This window comes from Fusarium oxysporum, chromosome 7 (genome assembly GCF_000149955.1).
Source record: "Fusarium oxysporum f. sp. lycopersici 4287 chromosome 7, whole genome shotgun sequence".
In the NCBI taxonomy this organism is placed as follows: Eukaryota; Fungi; Ascomycota; class Sordariomycetes; order Hypocreales; family Nectriaceae; genus Fusarium; species Fusarium oxysporum.
This window is the reverse complement of record NC_030992.1, coordinates 182,683-205,499: the sequence shown is the minus strand read 5'-3', so window position 1 is coordinate 205,499 and position 22,817 is coordinate 182,683. Positions and strand designations below refer to the sequence as shown.

Here is a 22,817-nt window from a genome sequence, read left to right as displayed (position 1 = left end):
CAGATACCGATGATCTTACCATCACGAAGAACATGGACATCGCCACTGTAAGTAGAATCATCAGAGCCGACAGCCTGCATCTTGACATATGTCTGATACTGCACATCGCACTGGTAAGGCTCAACCAAGCGAAGGGAGCGCCAGCCATGATTAATGTAGACGTGGTCATCAAGGTCCAAGCTGTCGCTGCAATTCATGATGAAGCCTGTGATGTGGCCCAAACTGTCGCAGCAATACGGGTTGAGTGCAAAAGTGTCCTTGCCGGATGGCATGAAGACCTTGCCAGTTCCTTCGAGGCCTTCACTGTCAAACCAGACCTGTTCGATGCCTTGGAAAGCAGACCCGTACTGCACCGAGTTGGAAAAGATCTTGTACAAGAGACCACGTCGCATCATATGAGCAGTTCCATCACCAGCACCTTTGACAAGCTGCGTAATACCTCTCTGGATGAGGTAAGCGTGGCTCTGCCAGCTTTCACGATGAGAACTTGGGTTCTCAACCGCTACATCGCAGACTGCGTGGAGAGTGGTCTGCTTCCCGCTCGCATTGACGCTGAAGATACGGACTGAACCGTGCATGGAAGTCCAGTCCATATCAAGCGATGCGTGGAATAGCTGAGGGCCAGTCTCCCCTACGATGAGAGCCTTCTCGACAGCCATGTTGTTGATGGAGGGTAGGTTCGTCTGCGCGTCGAGGCCGTGTGTCTGAATGAGGTGTTTGGCGAGAGTAAATGCGATGTCGGCAAAGAGAGTCTGCAAATCGTAAAGTCAGTGATAGAATCCAATAGTAGTATTGAAGAGAGGGGACTAACCGAAGGGGCCATAGTCAATCCGTTGACACGATGGTTTTGCGCTATGGTTAGGAGAGAGGCGTCATGCATATCAGACTCAACCGTGATAGAGCTTCTCTTGTCACCATGAACCTGCTCAATGACATTGTGCACTGAGTCACTAAGCCTCAGTGCCCTCGTCTGCACAACTGCACCAACCAGACCATTCTCAACGGGAGCGTCGCCCTTGGTAAGACACCAGCTGTACTTGTACTGCATCCAGTAGTTCGCAAGCTGCCAACTATACTTAGGAAGCTGGAGCACATTGCGAGATGAAGCAAAGTCCCGATGGTACTCGTCCCAGTTGATAGAAAGGCCAGCCAGATGTAAAGCGCAGAGAGAGTCAGCAAGAGTCTTGAAGTGGTCCTCCTTGCGGCGAAGAGAAGCAAGGCATCGGAACTCTTGGCCGATGATTGACTTGACCATTCGCGTGAGGATAGGGTGTGCTCCAATCTCGATACACATGCCAGTTCGGTCCATGATCCCTTGTGCCTCAGCCATCTTGATAGCACCAAGGAAGTCAACTGTCTCACGGCAATGACGTCTGATGTACTGAGGACCGAGTGTATCACCAGTAAGTAGCGTACGTAGAAGAGGCGAGACGATAGGAAGCTTGGGCTCGTGGAACTCAACCTGAGAAGCCAGTTCTTCGAGGTCGTCAAGAATGGGATCGACCTGAGACGAGTGGAATGCAAAGGGAATCTCCAACTTGTGGAGCTTGTAGCCAGCCTGGGTCAGCTTCCCGCAGAGCGACTCGATGTCCGCGTTGGGACCGCTGAGGACAGTGTCCTCGGTACCGTTGACACAAGCAATTTCAACCTTTAAGTCCGACGAGATCCGCTGTCTCAAGTCATCCGCTGCCGCTTTGACAGCGACCATGCCGTGAGTATAAGCAGTGCACTTCTTGTCCAGAAGCGCTGCCCTGTGACCACAGAGGAAGATGGCATCGTTGACGCTAAGCACTCCGGCAATCTGGAGGGCGGCATACTCACCCAGACTGTGTCCAATGACATACTGGGGAGTGATGCCGAGGCTGATCCAGAAACGGGCCAGTGCGATCTGGATGATGCAAGTTCCCAGTTGCACGACAACAGCGGAAAGGTCCTCAACGGGAGTTGTACCATGGATAAGTGGTAGCACAGATGGGAAACCCTGAAGAGTTGCGATGGAATCAAGCTGGTGAATGTCCGATCGGAAGGATGAGAAGCTCTTGTAGTACCCATTGGCCATGGCGGTCTCTTGTGCTCCCTGTCCAGTGAAGATGAATCCGACCTTGGGCGACACTGCAGGAATGCCCTTGACTTGCCCAGCGGCGGCAGCAGCATTGAGAAGAGACTTCCTCAAATCATCGAGACCATTGGTGACAAACGCAACCCGTCGACTGTGGTGCACACGTCGAGCTGTAGTGGTGTACGAGAGTTGGGAAAGAAGCTCGCCCTCTGGAGCCCAAGAGTTGGCGATGAAAGCTTCAAGAGCCTTCATGTTCTCCTCCAGAGCCTTGGTAGACCTTGCAGAAACAGCTACAACATGTTCAGTGCGAGGATCTCCATCTTGATGCTGTCGTGCTGGATGAACAGCAGGACCATCCTCGAGCAGCAAAGACGTGTTTCCACCAGCAGCAGAGAAGTTGTTCACCAACACTCTGCGCTTACCACCTTCAGGCCGAGACCAATCCACGCTCTCCTTCTGAGCGATGCGCACACCACGATGATCCAAGTCCTTGGGGAAACCCTGGTTGATCTTGGTCTTGATGCCGCAATGAGGAGGGATCGTGTTCTTCTGCATCATGAGCAATACCTTGATAATGGCAAGAACTCCAGAGGCGGATTCAGCGTGTCCGACATTGGCCTTGACTGAGCCGAGATATAAGCTCTTGTCCCGTGGCCGGCTGTGGTCGAAGGCGAAGGAGTTGAGGACTGATCGCATCTCAACTGCATCGCCAGCTTGGGTCCCTGTGCCATGCATCTCGACGTAGCTAACATCGTGAGGGTGAATACCAGTCTCGTTTAGGAGCTTCTTGAAAAGGTACTCCTGAGCATCTGCGAGAGGTCGGGTGATAGAAACAGACTCTGCTGAGTGGTTGGTGTGTGCTCCAAGGATGACTCCAAAGATGGGATCACTATCGGCGATGGCATCCGGCAGGCGTTTGAGAATCAAGGTACCGATTCCGTCAGCGCGGCAGTAACCGTCTGCACCATCGTCAAAAGCCTTGCAGTTGCCTGTGCGGGAAAGGAAATGACCCCGATCGAGACCCGCAAAGTTGTCAGGGTTCGTCATGACGTTAGTTCCACCAGCAATTGCAGTATCACAATCCCGGTTCTTCAACGAAGTAATCGCAAGGTTGATAGCAGCGAGACTCGAAGAGCAAGCGGTGTCAACAGCGATACTCGGGCCTGTGAACTTGAAGAAGTAGTTGACCCTGCCAGGAATAAAGGCACGGTTCGCTCCAGGAATGTAGTAAGTATCCACATCCTGCGAGGAGTTCACCTCACCCCAGTCATTACTCGTAGTACCGTAGTAAACGCCCACGCGGTTCCGCTGGGTCGACGGAGTTCGGTCAGGCACGACTCCAGCCATCTCGAGGGCTTCATAAGCTGTAAGGAGGGCAAGTCGCTGCGCTGGATCGGTCTGCATAGCTTCCTTGGGCGACATGTGGAAGAACTGAGTGTCGAAGTAGCCTGCGGACTTTAACCAGCATCCGTACTGGACTTGGCTGGTGTTCTTGCGCTGGCCAGTGGGATCGTAGTGGTCGCGAGCAAAGCGCTCTTCGGGTACTGGTTTGTGGACATCGAGACCGCGAATCAAAAGATCCCAGAACTTATCGAGGTTGTCGGCCTCTGGAAACCGTCCGCTGAAGCCGATGATGGCGATCTTGTTCTCATCGCCGGGGGCAACTTGGGGTTCTGCTTGATCTTTGACAAGGCTCTCCAATGTTGGTCCAATGCGTGTTGTGGCTCCTCGCTTGGCCAACCAGTCAGCAAGACTGCAAACAGTCGTTTGGGCATTGACCGGTATCAAGGTAGCGTCACTACCAGAAATGGTTTCGAGTAGAGCGTCGGTGACGAGATCCATGCGGATTTGTTGAGAAAGAGCGCTGCTCAAAACGTCCTTGAGGAGGCTTCCGAAGGACAACTGGTCTAAGCGAGATCCCGAAGCGCAAGAGATGATGGGAATGAGCATCTTGTTCTCTAGGAACTCAGTGTCTTCGAGGATTGATGCGATGGCATGTTCGAGGCTGGACTCGGAGTATGCCAACGCGCTATGGTAGGGACCATAAATGGGAGCCGGGTATAGCCTCTTTCCAGAGAAAGTATCGAGAGCTTTCAATGACTCGAGGATAGATGGGGGACCGCTAACTGTTGTGAAACCAGGACCAACGGCGCTGACGTAGGGTCGCGTGCTGGATGTAAGATTCTGGGACCAGAATGAGTTTCACTCAAATTACAAATAGTTGGGGCTCTCGAACTCACTTTATCCTTGGAGAATTCTTGTAAAGCTTCTGAAACAAGCTCTTCCTGATTCGAAGACAAGATCATAGACCAGCTTGAAGGTGTCGAGTACCCAAGGTTTTCAGCTCTTCTGCGAACGTGCATTCCTAGTCGGAAAGCAACAGTAGCAGCCTCAACACCCAGTTTCGAAATCTCGAAAACATCTTTCGCGCAGCTGACAGCGGCGGCTGCAATGCTACCGGTGCAAATACCGAGGAGGAATGACGGCGACGCCGATGGATGTTGCTTATCCGAACGGGCCAAATAACTTGAATTGAGTCAGCAAAACTTGGCCTTCTGCGTTCTCATCTCTGACTTACTCAATATAGTATCCAATCTCATAGATGCACACAAAAGCGCTATCCAGAGCCGCATGTGGCTCGCTCCTCCGAACGCCCTCCAAAAGCAAGCTGAGGCTCTCAGCCTCGGGAATCGATTTTCTCTCTATAGACGAGAGTGAAACAATCTCATGTCGTACAGCCAAAAACGCCTCGCCAAGAAAATAAGTCAAAAGCGCATTATCTTTCACACGTAAAAGGGCTTGTAGTTTATCAAGAACGGGAGTGCTTTGATCGCCAAAGACATACACATCTGTTGAGGACGCCATCGTGAAGAATGGCAAGAAAATCGCTGTTGAAAGCAGTAACAAAAGGTGCAATATTCGTTGTCTTCGCGCTTTTCTTGCCAAGACGTGTCTGGCTTATACCATAGAGTGTTGCACCTGCATGATCCTTTTTGGTAATTCGTAAGGGCCTAGCTGACAGGCTAATGCAGTGCCAGTGTTGGTTCCGCGCTTTTGCGAAAATGTCCGTAGTGGCTGGCATGGGTGGGCCAGAGTCAGTATAGCGTCTAATTACGCCACGCAGGGTCAGATCAGAGATGAGCTCCGAAGAGATCCGAATTCTTATCTGGCAGGGGAAGCTGAAACTGCTAGGGTGGCGTAGTAGGTGCCGTTAACCGAGGACGAATGAAACAAGAGCAGAGTTGAGCAGACATTGGAGTACTGTTGAAGCCGAATTGGGTTTGAACATGGTTGAATGACGAGAACCTCGATGCTCCAATTGCCACTGCCGGGGCTATCTCATGAACTTCAATACGGTAGAGATCTAGTGCTATACTGTTACGTATCAAGTTTGATTCTGAGGTGATGTGCGAAGCTCAAACCTACGACTGAACTAGTGGTCCTGGTCAACTCCACAGAGACGAGGAAGCGAGACTACACAACAGAGCGAACTGAATGCCTTTAGTAGTCAGCATCATTACAGAACTACAGGAAAGTTCTGGAAATAGTAAATAATGTAACAAGTAATGATTGGCTTGGACTCGAGATGGCACAAAGACTATTCTATTCTAAGAACCAACTTCAACGACTCCAGTCGCTGCCTGAACTGGATTTCGAAGACCTGCAAAGTCATTCCGCTGCTCAGACTCTTGAATACTCGCAGCCTGCTTACTCTCTTTCTCTTCCGCCTCCTTAATCTCCTTCGCTACCTTCTGGCGTCTCGCCATCTCAGCCTGCGCTTCCTTAACAGCCTTGTTATAAAGATGTCCTCTAGCCGTAAGCTCAACATCCTCCAAATACGGCGCAGCAGAAAGTGCCATAAACGCACGCAAAAGCCAGTCTTCGTTACTGAGCTTCAACATATCCTTTACAAGAGTAGTTGCAGGCCCTGGAGTGCATAACAGCGCCTTGCCAACCATTTGAGATCTTTCCAGGGCTGTAGTAGCTGGCTGTGCACGCTCTTGAGCATAGCTTGCGAGCACGGACTTGACAGCCTCGCTAGACAGCTTTTCACCAGGCTGACGTGCCTTTTTGGCTTTGATGAGCTTGTTGACGAAGACGGCGCATGACTCAATGGCTTGGTTAGCGCCCTGTCCACCAGCTGGTGTAGTCTTACAAGCTGCATCGCCGACAATGACAGCACGATCAGTGTGCCATCCTTTCGCGACGCCTTCTTCAACACCAATCTTGACTGCCACTACACGATTCTTGTAGATCTCTCCAAACTTCAGCTTTGGAGTGACCTGTGTATGGGCAACGCTTTTGCAGAGAGCCTCGGCCTCAGCTTCGGTGTATCGTGGGGCCTGAGACAGAGGGACGTTGTGGTTGAGATTCTCGAAGACAAACCAGAACACAATGCCGTCTTTGCCCGTGAAGCCAATGACTGTTTGGTTCTCTCGGTAAACGGCGAAGCGTTCACCGGGGGCGATGCCTTCAGTGGGCGCTGACATACCATAGACTGTGGAGCAGGCAACACTAATGTCTTGTCATAAGTTAGTGAAAGTTCACGATGATCAGCTTGACGCATAGCTCACAGTCATCTGCAGTCAATGCTTCAGGAAGCTTGGAGTCAATGTGTGTGCGGACAGCGCTTCGCACGCCATCGGCACCAACAACAATATCTGCGGTAAGAGACAATCCATCGGTCGTGGTCACAGTGACATGGTCGTCACTCTCCTCAATTGAAGCCACGCGTGCTGAAGTCCTGACACATTCTGTGCGTTTAATGTGACGAACCATAATAGGTAGAAGCTTGCGACGCTCAATGAAGGCAACAGGATATCCGATCCTAACACGTACCCCATTAGTCAACAGTCAAGATAAACAGAATTCAATTATACTAACTTCTCACGATATTGGCCCATGGCGTCAGAGTCATTCATCAAGTTACCCTCGCTGTCATAAGAGAACCACTTCTCAAGTGGTATAGTTGCCTCCTCAATGTCCTCCACGAGGCCAAGCTGATCAAGGATACGCAGTCCATTTGGCTGCAGACCGATCCCAGCGCCTCTATCAGACTCGAGAGTATCGCGACCCTCGAGGAGGAAATAGCTGATGCCGAGTTTCTCAAACATCAGCGCGAGCGTCACTCCAGCAATTCCTCCTCCGGCGATGATAACCTCATAATGTTGGTTGGGTTTGGCCATGGCGATAGTGAGATGCAGTAGAATATGCCCTGGATTACAATTGCCTCGGTTTACGACCTTTCAGAAGGGATAGATGAAGCCGTCGTGTCCTTTAGGGTGACCTTGTTTATGTGAGTAGGCAGCGCCTCACTAGTGTAGGTTATGCATAAGCACCGGCCGAAGATATCCGAATTTTGAAAGTCGCCTCATCCACGCATGGTAAAACACGCATAGATCGGAGGACTTCGGACTTCCAAAACAGGTACGCCACTGAAGTTCCTTAGTTATCCACTATTACAGTTGTATCCAAATGGCACCACTTTATAGACTTGATAAGCCTCTATTGATTCCCATTTTCTCAGCATCATCTCAGCAACAGCATTTCAACATTATCTTCCTTGTCTTGACATTTACCAATTACATCGCCCAACATGGTTTCAAACGGCATTTCTAACGGTACCAATGGTACTAACGGTACTAATGGTACCAATGGCGTCAATGGGCATGCCGCTCTGTCACCCCTGGAGGTCTTAGTCCAAGATCTCAACAAGAACACCGCCACTTTGAACGGGTACCTCCGAGCTAACAAACTTCCCGAGCCTAGCTTCGAGCGGGATGCACCCATTATCAACTTATCACCCGATGCCCCTGAGGAGGCCCAGGTTGCGAAGGAGAAGCTGCTCGACAGCGCATTGCAGATCTTCCAGCTTGTCTCTGGCCCAGGCGAGTACTTGCAAAATGTCATCACAGGTGTAAGTACTTCCCGATACACAGTGCCTGTAACTTTGAATAACAGTTATAGTACCATTACATGGAAATCCTCCGATGGATGAGCCACTTCAAGATCTTTGAGCTTGTACCCTTGGAAGGCAAGATCTCATACACAGAATTGGCTTCCAAGGCTGGTGTATCTGAGTTACGGCTCAAGACTCTCGCCCGCATGGGCATGACGAACCATCTCTTTGCCGAGCCTGAGCCAGGCTTCATCGCTCACTCAGCTACCTCAGCTGCTTTGGTGACCAACACCCGATTCTCTGACCAGAGGGTCTGGATGACAAGTATCATTGCCCCAGTCATTGCGTCTATGGTCACCGCTCATGAGCGATGGCCTGACAGCACAGCTCCCAACAAGGCAGCTTTCAATGCTGCGTTTAACACTGATCTTCGCATGTATGAGTACATTGCTAAGCAGCCTGATGTTTACAAGCTCTTTGGCCGTGTCATGGATGCGATCGCCACGAGCCCCAAAAGTGACTTGAAGCATCTTGTTAGTGGCTTTGACTGGGCTGGACTTGGCAAGGCCAATGTTGTCGATGTAAGTCTCCCCCACGCCTATCACACTGCAGTAGCTAACTTATTCTGTGAAAGATTGGAGGCAATATTGGACACAGTTGCGTGAAGCTAGCCGAAGCCTTCCCCGATCTCAGCTTCATCATCCAAGACATCCCTCACGTCGTCGAAGAAGGCGCCAAGGTTATCAAGGAGAACAACGAGGCCAGCATCGCCAACCGTATCCAATTCCAAGAATACGACTTCTTCCAGAAGCAACCAGTCGTCGGCGCCGATGTGTACCTCTTGCGCCAGATCTTTCACAACTGGGACTTTGAGAACTCTGTCAAGATCCTCAAGAACACTGTGGAGTCGATGGGTCAGAACTCGCACGTATTGATCATGGACTTTGTGGTGCCTGAGCCTGGCACTGTCTCGTCAGTGAATGAGCGTGTTCTTCGATCTCGCGATGTGGGTATGATGCAGCTTTTCAACTCCCTTGAGCGAGACCTTGAGGGTTGGAAAGCGATCTTGGAGGCGGTGGACTCGAGGCTCAAGATTAATGCTGTCAACACGCCTTATGGTAGCTTCATGTCGGTGATTGATGTTGTTCTAGGGTAGGGAATTAATAGATTTGGTTATACGACTTTAGTTATTTGATCAAGATTAGAAATATGATAAAATTGATCCAACTTGCTCATTCGATTATCACTTGCTTTTTATCTGCTCATTCCTCTTACGCCTTGTGTCTGCTCAAGATTGTCGCTGTCAACAAAACATATCAAGTGTGAACCACTGTACCACGTCAATCACTCCAAAGCTTGCACGCAATTCGGCTCATCCCAAAGAAATCGCGCTACTAGTGTTAGTAGATATCTTGTGCATTAGTATCCGTACACTAAAAACCTTGAGTTTATTATCATCTGGACTTCATTGACTGGCAGGCTGTCAGATAATTGCAGGAACTGACGCTTGGTGACAACCAGGGATTGCCATGTTCAGATGCTCAGATCGCCAAGACGAAGTGTTGCCAAATTTGGACATGACAGATTTCAGGGGTTGATCAGATTCAACCAATCGCGAGCCGTAGTTATGCGATTATGCGAGATGGCGAGGCTCCACACCCGCGTCTTCGGGCTGGTTATCCGAGACTTGAGCGAACAGGAATGATCGCTGAGGATGACGCTGAAGTTCGGAATTCCAAACGATTACAGGCGGACATCTTCGGACCTCGAATGTGAGTACATAAATGCTGATACGTCAACACACTCTGGTTCACCGAAACAAGCTTCAGCTGCCCTACCATTCTACTGTACTGTATACCACCTTCACTGACACCCTCCATCCCTGCTTATCTGACTTTGCACCATGCCATCTCCACATTTCTCCAAAGTCCTTGTCTTTGGTGCCACCGGCGAAGTTGGCTCCGCCGTCGCACTCGAGGCCCACGCTCTCGGCGCCCACATCTTCATTGCCCTACGCGACACATCCAAGCACAACGAGTGGATCTCGCCCGAGCAAGAGCGCGCCGCAGACCTGCAGCGCATCAGTGCCGACCTAACCGACCTGGACTCCGTAAAGCGGGCCGTGCAAGAGACAGGCGCCCAGGCTGCCTTCATCTACGCCGTGCGCTCCAAGGACACGTTGCGTGGTGCCATTACCGCCCTGCGCGACGCTGGCATCCAGTACGTCGTGTTCCTGTCGACCAGTCAGGTCAGGACTGCGGGCACCACAAAGGGTGACATTCGATCCATCAAGCCAGACCATTTCATCCCATGGCAGCATGCGCAGGTCGAGATTGCGCTGGAGGAGCTCGAGGTGCCACATGCAGCGGTACGGGCCGGGTTCTTTGCGAGCAACCCGCTGCGAATTTACCTTGATCGATCTTCGGAGCCTAAACAAGTCAATTTGCTAGCTCCGGAAGTGCCGCACGATCCCATTGACCCGAAGGATATTGGGCGTGCGGCTGCAGCCATGTTAGTCAACCCGCGGCTGTACGCGAGTGGCTACCAGGGAGAGCCCAAGAAGGACGTTGTTTATCTCAGCGGGCCAGCGTTGCTCTCGCAGACTGAGCAGTGGGAGATTGTTAACCGAGAGCTTGTCGCTGCTGGCAAGCCCGAGGTCAAGATCAATCACATTACCGTCGAGCAGTACCTCGAGAATCTGGCCAAGCTTCATGTTCCCGATATTGTAGCGAAGTCTTTGGCCAAGTCCATGGTGGAGACGAGGGCACTGTATGCCCCTGAAGACTATGAGAAGTCGCGGGGTAATGTTGAGCTCTTGACGGGCCGCAAGGCTACATCATTTGATGACTTTGTTAAGAGAGAGATACCAAGATACTTCAACTGAGATGTTGAGCATCAGTTTATATGAGGACTGCGATCGCCAAGACATATCAATTTATATAGATTAGCACTTGTCATTTAAGTTAATAGACACATATTACTTATGTACTTTTATCTTCAGTAGACTATCTATGAAAGGATTTCTTGTTAGTTGTGTAATAAAATCGAAGCTGCAAGATGTAATTGCTAGATGATTCAATTAATTGAATCTTGGTGGCCCAAGATCAAACCCCGCCAGAGACGAAGCCCCATGTTCAGCATCAACCCAAGGCCATTCTGGAATCATATCCATGAAAGGGCCTAAAGTTTCCGTGCCAAGTACTCTCTGTAGGGCATCTGACTGACCACTGCTGTCAAGTGGCACCGCTGCCATGCCAGGCAATGATGCTTCTGGCGCTGGTATAGAAGGCGGTGTCTGCTGCAACTGTCCATACCAATTGTTAGAGTACGCTGGTGTTGGATACTGCGAGAAAAGTCCTGGTGAAGGAGAGTACAGAACTGGATCTCGCCTCTGAACTTTACGTCCCGCGTTTGATGATCGCCCTGGAGTTGTCTGCTGCATTTCTTTGACATAGCGAGCTTTGGCCATAAGCCTCTTTATAGGTCTCCACAAGGCAAGGCGAGTCTCATCTTGTCTGCTCTCATCAACCTTCCATCCCTCGTATACTGTCGTTACGCATTCCCATGCTTGATCGCATTGGGGAGATTGAGGTCGGGCACATAGCTCAGAGAGAACAAATGCCATGGCACCCCATTGGATATGAGTCTTTGAGTACCATGTGAATTGGATGATTTCTTTGCTTGTGAGAAGCATGCCTGACACTTCCAAGATCTTGATTGAAGTTTGGAAGAGCTCGTCACGTACTTTGTTCTCCAGCTGGCCTGCGGTGTGGGGAGTGGGAGGGAATTGGTTGCTCATGTTTCTGCCATCGACATCCTTCTCCCGTGTCACTACCGAGTACTGGGTAATAAGCCAGAACCGTCCAAGGATGATCTGTGCCACTGCTGAAGAAAGAAGTTGGAATGGCACGGAAGTATCACAGATAGGTAAATACTTGTCCCGCAACCGAGTCTCCAATTCCTGGATCAGAGTCTTGGGAGAATCAGAGGTGTCATCTACCCTGGGGGTACCTCCATCGTCTGACGCTTTGTTCTGCTTGTGCCTCATGCGACCCAGCTTCAGACCTGTCTGTATAGCCTCACACCTGACCAACGTGAGCGTCATGTCAGTCGCATGGCCCCATCTTTCAGCTGGAGGCTCCACCATCTCAGGTGACAAGTCAACATCATTGATGTGCAACGGTGGTTTGGTATCTGTAATGAAACCCTGCGCAATAGGCTCGTTGCAGTGATATTCTGATGAGCGACTATCGATGATGCAGATCTGCCACCACAAACGGCGGCGCAGCTCAGTCTCGAAGGGTTTTAGCCCGAAAATGGTGCCATCGCGATGAAGACCCATGGTCCTTGCGATATGGAAGACCAGCGACGTGAGAGCCCATGCGGCACGCGAGTCATCTTCATTTGGTAGAGCAGATAAGAAGAGCACTGCCGCCTGTAACATGGTCATACTTTGAGTACTTAGAAGATTGCCTTGAGCGAGAGCCTGTTCCACCGCAAACCGATATCTTTCCAGGGCAGCTTCACGAGTTTCGTCCAGAATATTCAGACATTGCTCCGGGTTAAGACTGATGACAGCCGAGTAATGAATAGTGAATAACAGGGCCTCGGTATTCTTGTCTACTGTGCCAAGAGATGCGATGGCGTCCCAGTAGATTCTTGTCAAGGTCGGCATGTGAAATATGCGGACCAGCGGCGCGACATTCTCACTGAATGCGGCAAAGAGCGTGACAGCTTGTTGTAGTGAGGGGTGGTAATGGTATAGAGGAGAAGCAATTGCGCGATAGCCAAAAATGGCGGCATTGAGTCCCAGTTGGGGAGATGATGGTGAAGTAGCTGCGGTGGTGGCGGATGAAGAGATTGAAGGCTCGTAGCCAGCATCTTCGCTAGCTGGCTCAAAAAGAAGATCACGCAGCTCCTCAACCTACAGATGACGTCAGCCATGAGAAAGTAGAGCAAGCAATAATGGAGGGATTTACCTCATTTGAGAGAGTGACCCATAAAGCGTTGTTCACATAGTAACTCTTTGACTCATCAACTTTGAGACGACTGAAGTCCTGCTCAAACGAATGACCCTCACTGTCTTGCGCAGTTTGTGGGGTATCATCATTATTCTCTCTGGCTAGGTAACTTGTTAGGGACAATCTGTATCCAGTGAGTGAATGGATGCATTTAACTTACCAGCTGCGCCGAACTGTCCAATGATGTTCTCAAGGCGGGACAAACGTTCTGATAGTTGAGGCGCAAGGCTGCGTTTTGGTCTCTTGGGTGCCCTGCCTCGACCAGGAGGATAGATGCAATTGACTTCGGACCTTATACAATTAGAGCATTGGGGGAACTGACGGTCGCATTTGACTCTGCGTTGGCGACAGTGGATGCAGGTCCGCACTTGGACGTGTGATTGTGCCAAGCCTGGCATGGAGAGACTTCCCAACGTAGAGTCCATCTTGCTGTGACTGACAAGAGCTGCCAAGAAATGATTACCCTAGAGGACCTGAGAATTTCGTGGCTTGGCAGTCTGAATTACAGGTTGAACGGACGTAACTGAACGATGCCGCGTAGAACATCGCAGAGGACTCAAGGGCGGGCGAGTGAGGCAGCGGACAATTGTGCGAGATGATGCCCCGCAGAGGATGATCAGTGCTGCTATTGGTCCGGCAGTCGCATAACTTATGCGAGATGCGCGAGTGAGCGAGAAAGCGAAAACACTTACGAAATTGGCCATTACGAGCGTCAAGAAAAAACACATGATACTAGCGCTGAGAGAAAACATGATAAAGGCCTGTCAAGAAATCCGCAAAAGGATTCTCTCCCACAGAAACAATCACCGCAAGCAAGGACTTTGCCTTATCTTGACGCCTTACAGTACGTGTCTGATCTGATCTAGACTTGCATCCATCCATCCATACCCCGCCAAATCACGGAGAGACAGTGGCTCCACTGAATGATCTGACAGCGATGAACGAACCCGCGGAAGAGTCCAACATGGGTGTCGTCAAGGAAGAAGCCCAATTGGGCGATATAGTCGACTTCGAGGGAGACTCCGACACGCTCAACCCCCAGAACTGGCCCATGGGGAAGAAGGTCTACACGACAGCCCTGTGGGCCCTGACTACGTGCTGGATCACCTTCGCCTCCGCCATCTACTCGGCCGGCACAGCAGAGATTAGCCAGGAGTTCCATGTGTCGTACGAGGTAGCCAACGCGGGCACCAGTCTGCTCATTTTCGGCTTCGCCCTTGGACCCATGCTCTGGGCGCCTCTTTGCGAGGTTTACGGTCGGAAATGGCCTGCTCTCGCTGTAAGACTGACTCCATTGTTGCTGCTACCGTTACTTACATACAGTACCTACCGTTATGGACCTGGCTAACCTGTACCTTCCTAGCCCTATTTCATTAGCGCAGCTTTCGCCTTCGGCACTGCGACCGCCAAGGATATCCAGACAATCCTGATTACAAGGTTCTTCGCTGGCGTCTTCGGCAGCTCCCCCATCTCCATCACGGGCGGCTCCATCGTTGACATCTGGACCCCACGCCAGCGGGGCACTCCCATGGTGTGTTACGGCATCACCATCGCTGCGGCGCCGACCCTGGGGCCTATCATAGGCGGCGCCTTTATCGCGAGCGGCTGCGGCTGGCGCTGGACCGAGTACCTGACGGGCATCGTCATGATGGTCCAGTTCGTCCTAGACGCCTTGTGGCTAGACGAGAGCCACGCTGACGTGCTTCTCACACGGAAGGCCAGCCGGCTCCGTCGGTCTACGGGGAATTTCAGTCTCCACGCTAAGGTATGTGAGATCCGTTCCCGCACATAATCTTCCCGCTTATGGTGCCCTCCCGTGGCTGATATCTTGGCTGAAACAAAAAATACAGTGGGAGGAGACTAGCCCAACGTTCAAGAGTTTACTGAGTACCTACCTTGTCCGCCCGTTTCAGATGCTTCTGGATCCAATCTGCCTGCTGCTTACGATCTATACCTCTTTCGTCTATGGTAAGCGCTACAGATGTCCCCGGTCATTTTCAACGTTACCTGCTGTATTACCTTCCCAAACGTTGCTGACTCATGGGGACTTTTTCTAGCAATCCTTTACGCGAGTTTAGAGAGTTTCGCCTTGGAATACGGCCGGTTCCGAGGATGGGGCCCAGTCGTCAGCCAGCTTCCCTTTCTGTCCCTCTTAATTGGCTGTCTCTTTGCCGCCGCCGCCAACATCTTCAACAACATCTATTACGGAAAGAAGCTCGTCGCCAACCACTTCAAGCCTGTTCCTGAAGCGAGACTTCCACCAATGATGGTGGGCGGATTCGCCTTCTCTGCAGGTCTTTTCCTTTTTGGCTGTAAGTCGCAATAATTCCTAGCGGAACCGCCCCGAACCTGCATGACCATGATAAAAATTGTGGAGATGACTTGCATAGACGACTGACCCGTTATTATCATCTTTCAGGGACCTCGGTTGAGCACGTCTCGAGCCCTTGGCCATCCATCATCGGTGTCTTCCTTACAGGGGTGGGCTTCACCACCATCTTCCAATCGTCCCTCCAGTATCTCGTTGATACTTTTACTCGCTACAGTGCTAGCGCTATTGCGGCTAACACTTTTGTCCGATCCATGGCTGCAGGTGCTTTCCCTCTCTTTGTCTGGCCCATGTATGAAAAGATCGGCATCGATTGGGGCAGCACTATTTTTGCCTGCATTAGCGTGCTTCTGCTGCCAGCTCCCTTCCTCTTTTTCAAATGGGGTTATCGGATCAGGGCCCGTGGCGAATTCAGCAAGCTCTCGACCTATTAAGGCTGCTAAGGCTAGACAAATAACCCTGTCGTGGCTGTTTTGATCCATCATGCATATTCCAGTCACGGAACCGAGGACATGGCGAGCTGATCTTGGGCGTTGTCTATTTCGTCATTTATGAGACACCAACATGCATGAAATGGTCATGGATACGGGTTTAACAGGTGTCCCCAATATTCAACTCCACTTATTGCCTGGAGCTCCTTTTGTTTCAGTAACCTTCGTAGAGATAAACGACATTACCAGATTGAGTTAGAATAAAACCCTAGTAATTTCCACTTAATATTTACTCTACCTTTCGGCCAACCTTCTCTCCAACGTGATGCTACCGTACCATGACGCTGACTCGCTGCCAAACACGTGCTCCGTGATGATAACATATCGCATTACGTGTTCTGATCCTGAATACGATATACCCTGTTTATCGTACTCTCAACCGCACTGGCCAACCTGCCATGTCAAGCCTAGCCGAAACCTTAAGCGTATAGATGGTTGCATCCAGTATAAGCAAAGCTGAAGCTGCATATACGCGGCGTGTCAGAAATCACCACGCTCAGGAAACCACTCAGCACTGCGGCATGGATGCTGACTAGTGGCGCAGTGGTGAGAGACGCAAGACGACGGCAACTCGGCAGTGAAGACGACCCAGCTCTTTGTACTGCCTGGCCAAGGTAATCCGATTATAAGACTCGCAAGCCTTAGATGGGCCAATGTCCCGATTCATCTGATCTGCTGCCTCGGTACAGTATCGAGTCAGCCAACTGCACTGGCTCCCCATTCCAAAGCCTTGGCAATCTACCCTGATTCTCATCAAGGACACACCCTTCTCTTTACTGCCCAGTCACTAGGTCAACCCTGTCTACTCTCCCCCAGACCAAAACATCATGCCTCCGTATAACTTCCCCTCAGTGCGAGCTTCATGTGATCGTTGCCGATTCCACAAGCTCAAATGCATCGTCAATGCAGAAGACAAATCAGTCCAGCAAAAGTGTGCCCGCTGTATCAGGGCCAAGGTTGAGTGCGTGTATAGCCAACGAGCCCGCCCAAAACGCCAGAAGAACCTCGAGTCAGAGGGCAGCTCCGGTGAAGGCGAAATGGGGCCTCTGACTCCACCAACTTGTTCTGGCGAAGAAGTGAGCTTTGACAATCTCGACTCGTCTTATACAGGCTCACCAGATATCTGGGCCATGCTGAATACTTCGGACTTTGGAGTCCGACTGGACGAGTCAACAATGACATTTGGCAACTTCGCACAGACACCGTCAGGCGTAGCATCTGCGAGCGCGAGTGGGCTGCATGTTGGCTCCATGCTCGACGTAGTACCGAACCAGATTCTTGGTAACGGACTGGTCACTGAGCCCACTACACCCAAATTCGACCAAAGCAGCGCGTTGGATTCATCTGCGAGAATAACGCCCTTCATGCACGATTGCACGCAGTCCCAGACCAACGGGAGCATCGACATTGATGGGGCTTCGCCAATCACTCAGCTGTCAAATCTCATGGCCGATATTTACCGAACGTTGGCTATTCTCACGGGCAGCTCGCATGCGACTAAGTATCCCAGCTTCAACTTTTGCGAATATCCTATTGGCACCGTCTTGCACCTTGCTCGGACTTTGGTAGAGATCATCCCTCAAGTCACAAGCTCATTTCACACAGCCTCAGCATTTACCCAAGACATGACTGGAGTGTCGAGACGCGACTCGATATCTTCAGTTTCTCCCTTCAACAGCTACAGCTACTACACAGACCTCCAATCCATCACACCCCCGTCTTCCACAGCATCTCACAGCCTCAAGGATTCCATGGATGCACCCACAAAAATGCTGGCAATGAGTTGTTACTCCTCGCTGCGCCGCCTGTACTGTCTGGTGTTGACTCATTTTGAGACCTATCTGAGGATGACACTCCCTCCCTTTACCAGCGAACTTCTGTCGCATAATGCAGCGGAGGTAAAGGCGCTGCAGCTCGGTGAGCTGCCTGTTACGGACGAGGTGTGCAGCAGGATTGGCACGGCGGTCAAGTTGATGCTGGATGCTCTCCGCTCCGCGGAGGATATGCTCGGCCTTTCTGATTATGCGAGCACTACGCGAAGATGCCGGAAAGCGGATCCATGCGGGTGCCCTTTCTCAGCAGGGCCAACAGAGAGGGGTCAGGATGTAACGCCGTTGGCGTATGAGGAGCTCTCAGAGGTATTTAAAGACCATGCTATGATGGGGTATGAAGGTGCGCACATGGATAATTTGGCAAGCAAAGTCGAGTCTGTTAAGAAAATGTTAAAGGATAGAATAGACCTCCGCATCTGAGTTCTTTAGACTTTACATACAAGTAGATCGTTAAATTTTCTTTCACCCTGTCGTGTAATTTAATACATGCTCCAATTATGTGTTAGTCCCTGACTGTAAAAGCTTCTACTTAAAAGGACTAATGTCCCTTAGAAGTATAAGGCTAAACGTAAGACGGTCCAATATAGAGGAGTCCAGAACGCCAAAACTACTCAATCTCATACGCATTACATCTCGGAGACGAATACTGGCCTCGGAGCTCAAATGATATGTCTGAAAAAGTGTCTTATCATAAAGCAAGTACTTGATATTACTGGTCTACCCATGGCCCTCATCGCAAACTCCTCTATTTACTATTTGCCACCACCATTATAAGCAACACGTTGAGGGCTATCTACAGCGTATTCAACAGCAGTGGTATCAGCAGCGGAGATGATACGCTTAGTAACAGCAACAGAGCCCCGAAGTCCCTCCTTTGCCATAAAGTACGCCGCAAGACCAGCAACATGCGGCGCAGCCATACTTGTGCCTGACTTGTATACACTGCTAGAGTCGCTTAGATGGCCCGCGCTAAGTATGTCACTACCAGGCGCAAAGATGTCTACCACGGTGCCATAGTTTGACCATAAAGTGCGATAACTTGCAGAATCAATAGCGGCAACAGTAATAGCCGATGGAGCGGAAGCAGGCGAGTAGTCGGCAGCATCAGCCCCATCATTGCCAGCTGCAACAACAACAGTAATCCCAAGATCAGTGGCAGCTTTAACAGCAGCATTGCCAATCTTGGTATAGGGGCCGCCAAGAGATGCATTGATAATGCTTGTCTTAGTAGTGCCACGGGACTTGGCGTGATTGACAGCCCACTGCAGGCCCTGAAGTATATTAGACATAGTGCCACCGCCGTTCTTATCGATCACCTTGACAGCATACATCCTGCAGCCTTTAGCTACACCGTAGGTCTTGCCACCGACAGTGCCAGCAACATGTGTCCCGTGGCCATACTCGTCTGTATCAGGAGAGCCGCTGATGAAATTAGCTCCCCACAAGGCACGGCCCCCAAACTCCTTATGCGTAGTTCGAATACCCGAATCGAGGACATAAACAGTTGATCCAGCACCAGCCGTTGCATCGTAAGAGTAGCGAGCGTCTACACCTTTCTCAGAATAGATCTGTGAGATACGGGCAAGACCCCAAGGAGCAGATGTCTGGCTGGTATATCCGCGTTTCGTGAGCGGATCTAAGCTAGGAGCTGCAACAGCAGAGACGTTCACAATGGTATCCTGCTCAATGTAATCAACCTGAATACTTAAGTCAGCACCAAACCGCCAGGGCTCAAGATCAGAATAACTTACCAGATCAGAGTCAATGACTTCCTGAAGTTCCGAGGAAGGAATCTCGGCGACATAGCCTTTGAAACCATCGAGGTCGATATTATCCACAATGCCCTCTTTTCCCTTGCTTTTAGCCTTCTTATGAATGGCTTTTTCATGCTTATTCTTACTGCTAGAGGAAGCCTTCGATTTATATTTAATAATATAACTGTTTGGGACGACAAGTTGGGGTTCGATGTTGGCGTTCTGAACTTTTGCCTGGGCAAGGGTTAAACCGATAAGTTCTGCAAGAAGGAACAAAAAGATAACGAGCTTCATAGTTATGGTGGCTGAAGATGGTAAGAAAGAAGTAAAGCAATGAGGGTCTATGCTGTATTGTGGGTTGTAATAATTCTGGATCTCATGAGGGGGATTGTAGCTATCTTATACTATTCACATCTCCTATTGTCTTACAATTCTTCTCTAGTATAACCACTAGTTGAGTCTATAAAGTATAAAGAAAAGTCTTTAGAATGCAAAAGCATAATCTAGACTAGGAGAATAACAGTGTCTTACCGAAAAGAGCATCTAGGTTTACGCCTTAATAGCTAGACGTAGATCTACGGCCATCGGCGTTCCCGGGCGTTTGGGATGCTATGGGGCTAGGTATGTCTCTAAGCCATGATTTGCAGCCTTCATCACTGAAAAGGGCTTTTGCTAATATTTCATGGCTGATAAATAAGGTTTAAATTCCACCTATCTCGGGCGCTGGCTTGTCACAGCCAACACCATTGGCTGTGAAATGTAGATCATTAAGTCTAGTTCCTAACTCGGTAGTCTCGAACCAGTTTTCAGCCTTAAATCCAGGCCAGGGGCCAGGGGCGAGATTCCTGCTTGGGAACTCTAATCAGGAATAGGGGCCCGTTTCATGGTGCTACAATTAGGAGTATGGCAGATCTCTTCACAATGTCTTATAGATAGAAGATACATATACTATAGTACTGTGAAAGAGGCTCTCTATAGCAAAAACTCTGGCATTTATTGTTTGCGTCGACAGCCTCAAGGGCAAGTACTACAGGCTGTTTCACTTTCGGTTATATACATTTCTCATTGATTCAACCCCAGGTTTACTCTAAATCACCTTCTTCCCTTCGTCGCAGCGCCTTTTCTCCGCCCATTCTCTATTGATTCCCTTATAATCCTGGATCGTATATCCTGAAAAGACTTCCTGTGTCGCAATGCGTTTTCTTCGACTACGGACACCAAGATCCCGGAGCAACATGTCTGCGTACGGGACAGTATCGTACACAAACTCAGGGTACCAGGCTGAGAATCCACAAGGATAGCGCAATCTGCCATAACAGCTTGATAGCGCGGTCTCCTGGTAGACTTTGTCCTTGTTCATGTCGATCATGCCGTTGAGATAGGCGTATGCCCAGAGAGCTTGTGTTTCCGCAATGATGATGTTGGCTGTGCTGTGGACCATCTTGATAAAGACAATGGAGTTGTCGGATCGCGATGTCAGACCTGGCGGTGCCATGCCGCGATACAAGCGGTATGGTGAGACCTTTTGCTTGTAAGGTATGACATTCTTAGGTGGGCGAGTGAGGTATGGAAACTTTTGAAGGATTTCACGTTCGGCTTCTTTGTCAAGATGGGACCAGAACTCCAGCTCTTCACTGCTCATGCTCTCAGTTAGAATACCGAGGCTCGCTTCAATTCCATCAGGCTTGTACTGTATGTTTGGTGAAAGCTTCCATCCAGTGATAGCTATCAAAGCATCAGTCTGGTAACTTGTACCGTCGGCAAAATTGATCGTTCCGTTTTTGGAGAGGTGCGAGATGTCTTTCTTGATGATCTGAACCTGGCCCGAGGTTACATAGTCGTGAATATTGCCTGGATAGTTCAGGACTCCAACGCGGGCAGACAAGAACAAACTATACGTTTCGAGGTCAGTGTATGATACAGAAGTCATGTACTCCCAGAGGTAGGTGCATACATCTCAAAGGCTCTAGGTGAGCAATTGCTTTATTTTTCCTGTACCCGTTGAAGTTGACGGTGTCCATCCGGATCTTTTCCCAAAGACGATGCACCATTGTTCGACCGAGCCACGTCCCGTGCAGGAAGCGACGAACCCAAGAGCAACCATCGTACTCCCCCCAAACGCAGGGGCTAAACCAGGTGAAGAATCTCATAGTGGCGACATGCTCCAGCTGGAGGGTGAAAGGTCCCATCTTGACCCATGGCGGTGACATCCAGAACCCGCCGCCACCAGATTCGCGAATAACCCAAGTCACCTTCTTACCACGAGAAGCCATTAGTTATATAGCATTGTAGCCCGCCTTTGAAGCTCCGATAATCATGACAGACCTAACCCTATGCTATTAGCTGGCCTTAAGCTATTTATTATATAAGCTGCCTAGGTAAAAGGCCTTAATAAATTTCCTTTCTCTTTAATATAAATTTACCTTTATAAGTAACTTTCTTTTTAGCTTATTAAGTTTTTTTATTTAAAGATTAAAAAAGCCTTTATTAATTAGCTTATAATAAGTCTATATAAGCAGGAGGATTTTATAATTAAAAATTACTAGCCTAATATAATTAATATTATTCTTTTAATCCTAGGTATTTCTAATTTTTATAGCCTTTATATAAAGGATATTATTTTTATCTTTCTTATTTTATATAAAAGCTTTTTTAATTATATTAATTATATTATAGCCTTTTACTAAATATAGCTTATTAGGATTAGGTATTTATAGGCTTTTTTTAATAATAAGTATTATTTTTTTTTTTTTAAGTTTATAAGTTAGCCTTAAAAAATATATCTAAGTATTTCTAAAGTTTATTATAATTTAAATATTTATTACCTCTTAGTAAATAAAGCTTTATTAAGTTAATATTATTATAATTAGCTATTTTAATTATAGCCTAAACCTAGTTATATATAACCTAGCTAAAAAGCCTTATTTACTTTTTAATTAGCCTTAATTTTCTTTTTATAACTTACTTTAAAAACATATTTAAAATATTTATTATTATTTTTTTTTCTCTTATTATTAGCCTTATATAAGGCTAACGTGGTTAATAAGTATACAATGCAGATAAGCATATAATGCACTTTTCTTACCCTTTAAGCTAGAACTTGCTTTAAATCTACTATAAACTATCTAATTAATTAAAACTACTTACTATACTCTTCCCTAAATATCTTAATTACTACCTAATAGGTCCTTGCATTATACCCGGCCTTACTGCATATACCATAACGCCGACTAGCTAGTCACTCTAACCAGGCCTAACTACTCCTTCTTCAGGAAACAGCTATGACCTATATATTAATATCTATCTAATTAATTGGAAATAATATATCCTCAATAATTATAGCCCTTTCTTTTAATAACCTAGTCCTTTTAGATATAAAGTAGTTGCTAAACTCGTATAATGTGCAAAAAGGACTAGATTATAAAAAGAAAG

General features: G+C 48.9%; 9 protein-coding genes across 10 annotated transcripts; 4 read left to right on the top strand and 5 right to left on the bottom strand.

The window, feature by feature from the left end:
* Positions 1-168: 168 nt before the first annotated feature.
* On the bottom strand, positions 169-4,938 carry FOXG_04757 (uncharacterized protein; the record flags this gene model as incomplete). 2 transcript variants are annotated; one of them, XM_018382793.1, is made up of 5 exons in its annotated part: positions 4,638-4,938; positions 4,300-4,513; positions 812-4,243; positions 349-752; positions 169-289 (listed from the first exon to the last, which is right to left on the bottom strand). In XM_018382793.1, exons 1-5 carry the CDS (start codon positions 4,922-4,924, stop codon positions 169-171), a joined length of 4,458 nt encoding a protein of 1,485 aa, XP_018239580.1. In that variant the 5' UTR covers positions 4,925-4,938. The 2 variants fall into 2 exon arrangements, with proteins under 2 accessions (XP_018239580.1, XP_018239581.1); XM_018382794.1 differs by lacking the exon at positions 4,638-4,938 and having other exon boundaries at positions 4,300-4,575.
* Positions 4,939-5,567: 629 nt separating this feature from the next.
* FOXG_04756 (uncharacterized protein) lies at positions 5,568-7,450 on the bottom strand. The gene is made up of 3 exons (XM_018382792.1): positions 6,944-7,450; positions 6,634-6,887; positions 5,568-6,581 (listed from the first exon to the last, which is right to left on the bottom strand). Exons 1-3 carry the CDS (start codon positions 7,243-7,245, stop codon positions 5,668-5,670), a joined length of 1,470 nt encoding a protein of 489 aa, XP_018239579.1. The 5' UTR covers positions 7,246-7,450; the 3' UTR covers positions 5,568-5,667.
* Positions 7,451-7,530: 80 nt separating this feature from the next.
* Positions 7,531-9,210, top strand: FOXG_04755 (uncharacterized protein). Its single transcript, XM_018382791.1, has 3 exons — positions 7,531-7,976; positions 8,027-8,539; positions 8,593-9,210. Exons 1-3 carry the CDS (start codon positions 7,656-7,658, stop codon positions 9,112-9,114), a joined length of 1,356 nt encoding a protein of 451 aa, XP_018239578.1. The 5' UTR covers positions 7,531-7,655; the 3' UTR covers positions 9,115-9,210.
* Positions 9,211-9,712: 502 nt separating this feature from the next.
* On the top strand, positions 9,713-11,015 carry FOXG_04754 (uncharacterized protein). Its single transcript, XM_018382790.1, has one exon. It carries the CDS (start codon positions 9,862-9,864, stop codon positions 10,840-10,842), a length of 981 nt encoding a protein of 326 aa, XP_018239577.1. The 5' UTR covers positions 9,713-9,861; the 3' UTR covers positions 10,843-11,015.
* Positions 10,784-13,605, bottom strand: FOXG_04753 (uncharacterized protein). Its single transcript, XM_018382789.1, has 3 exons — positions 13,140-13,605; positions 12,938-13,080; positions 10,784-12,882 (listed from the first exon to the last, which is right to left on the bottom strand). The coding sequence occupies exons 1-3, from the start codon at positions 13,402-13,404 to the stop codon at positions 11,038-11,040; spliced, it is 2,253 nt and encodes a 750-aa protein (XP_018239576.1). The 5' UTR covers positions 13,405-13,605; the 3' UTR covers positions 10,784-11,037.
* Positions 13,606-13,798: 193 nt separating this feature from the next.
* On the top strand, positions 13,799-16,020 carry FOXG_04752 (uncharacterized protein). The gene is made up of 5 exons (XM_018382788.1): positions 13,799-14,258; positions 14,343-14,744; positions 14,830-14,947; positions 15,037-15,291; positions 15,399-16,020. Exons 1-5 carry the CDS (start codon positions 13,917-13,919, stop codon positions 15,740-15,742), a joined length of 1,461 nt encoding a protein of 486 aa, XP_018239575.1. The 5' UTR covers positions 13,799-13,916; the 3' UTR covers positions 15,743-16,020.
* Positions 16,021-16,626: 606 nt separating this feature from the next.
* Positions 16,627-18,051, top strand: FOXG_04750 (uncharacterized protein; the record flags this gene model as incomplete). Its single annotated transcript, XM_018382787.1, has 1 exon — positions 16,627-18,051. One exon carries the CDS (start codon positions 16,627-16,629, stop codon positions 18,049-18,051), a length of 1,425 nt encoding a protein of 474 aa, XP_018239574.1.
* A 332-nt stretch (positions 18,052-18,383) lies between these two features.
* Positions 18,384-19,679, bottom strand: FOXG_04749 (uncharacterized protein; the record flags this gene model as incomplete). The annotated part of the gene is made up of 2 exons (XM_018382786.1): positions 18,384-19,328; positions 19,383-19,679. The coding sequence occupies 2 exons, from the start codon at positions 19,677-19,679 to the stop codon at positions 18,384-18,386; spliced, it is 1,242 nt and encodes a 413-aa protein (XP_018239573.1).
* Positions 19,680-20,472: 793 nt separating this feature from the next.
* On the bottom strand, positions 20,473-21,658 carry FOXG_04748 (uncharacterized protein; the record flags this gene model as incomplete). Its single annotated transcript, XM_018382785.1, has 2 exons — positions 20,473-21,277; positions 21,384-21,658. The coding sequence occupies 2 exons, from the start codon at positions 21,656-21,658 to the stop codon at positions 20,473-20,475; spliced, it is 1,080 nt and encodes a 359-aa protein (XP_018239572.1).
* Between the last annotated feature and the right edge of the window lie 1,159 nt (positions 21,659-22,817).

What these genes read in the sequence shown, in the direction of transcription:
- FOXG_04756 (XM_018382792.1), bottom strand. Translation starts at nt 7,245, where the DNA reads ATGGCCAAACCCAACCAACATTATGAGGTTATCATCGCCGGAGGAGGA. An exon ending in ATGGGCCAATATCGTGAGAA is followed by an intron (nt 6,888 to 6,943) that starts GTTAGTATAATT and finishes GGTACGTGTTAG; the next exon opens with GATCGGATATCCTGTTGCCT. An exon ending in AGCATTGACTGCAGATGACT is followed by an intron (nt 6,582 to 6,633) that starts GTGAGCTATGCG and finishes ACTTATGACAAG; the next exon opens with ACATTAGTGTTGCCTGCTCC.
- FOXG_04754 (XM_018382790.1), top strand. Translation starts at nt 9,862, where the DNA reads ATGCCATCTCCACATTTCTCCAAAGTCCTTGTCTTTGGTGCCACCGGC.
- FOXG_04753 (XM_018382789.1), bottom strand. Translation starts at nt 13,404, where the DNA reads ATGGACTCTACGTTGGGAAGTCTCTCCATGCCAGGCTTGGCACAATCA. An exon ending in TGGACAGTTCGGCGCAGCTG is followed by an intron (nt 13,081 to 13,139) that starts GTAAGTTAAATG and finishes CAAGTTACCTAG; the next exon opens with CCAGAGAGAATAATGATGAT. An exon ending in GGGTCACTCTCTCAAATGAG is followed by an intron (nt 12,883 to 12,937) that starts GTAAATCCCTCC and finishes CGTCATCTGTAG; the next exon opens with GTTGAGGAGCTGCGTGATCT.
- FOXG_04752 (XM_018382788.1), top strand. Translation starts at nt 13,917, where the DNA reads ATGAACGAACCCGCGGAAGAGTCCAACATGGGTGTCGTCAAGGAAGAA. An exon ending in ATTTCAGTCTCCACGCTAAG is followed by an intron (nt 14,745 to 14,829) that starts GTATGTGAGATC and finishes CAAAAAATACAG; the next exon opens with TGGGAGGAGACTAGCCCAAC. An exon ending in CTATACCTCTTTCGTCTATG is followed by an intron (nt 14,948 to 15,036) that starts GTAAGCGCTACA and finishes GACTTTTTCTAG; the next exon opens with CAATCCTTTACGCGAGTTTA.
- FOXG_04755 (XM_018382791.1), top strand. Translation starts at nt 7,656, where the DNA reads ATGGTTTCAAACGGCATTTCTAACGGTACCAATGGTACTAACGGTACT. An exon ending in TGCAAAATGTCATCACAGGT is followed by an intron (nt 7,977 to 8,026) that starts GTAAGTACTTCC and finishes TAACAGTTATAG; the next exon opens with TACCATTACATGGAAATCCT. An exon ending in GCAAGGCCAATGTTGTCGAT is followed by an intron (nt 8,540 to 8,592) that starts GTAAGTCTCCCC and finishes ATTCTGTGAAAG; the next exon opens with ATTGGAGGCAATATTGGACA.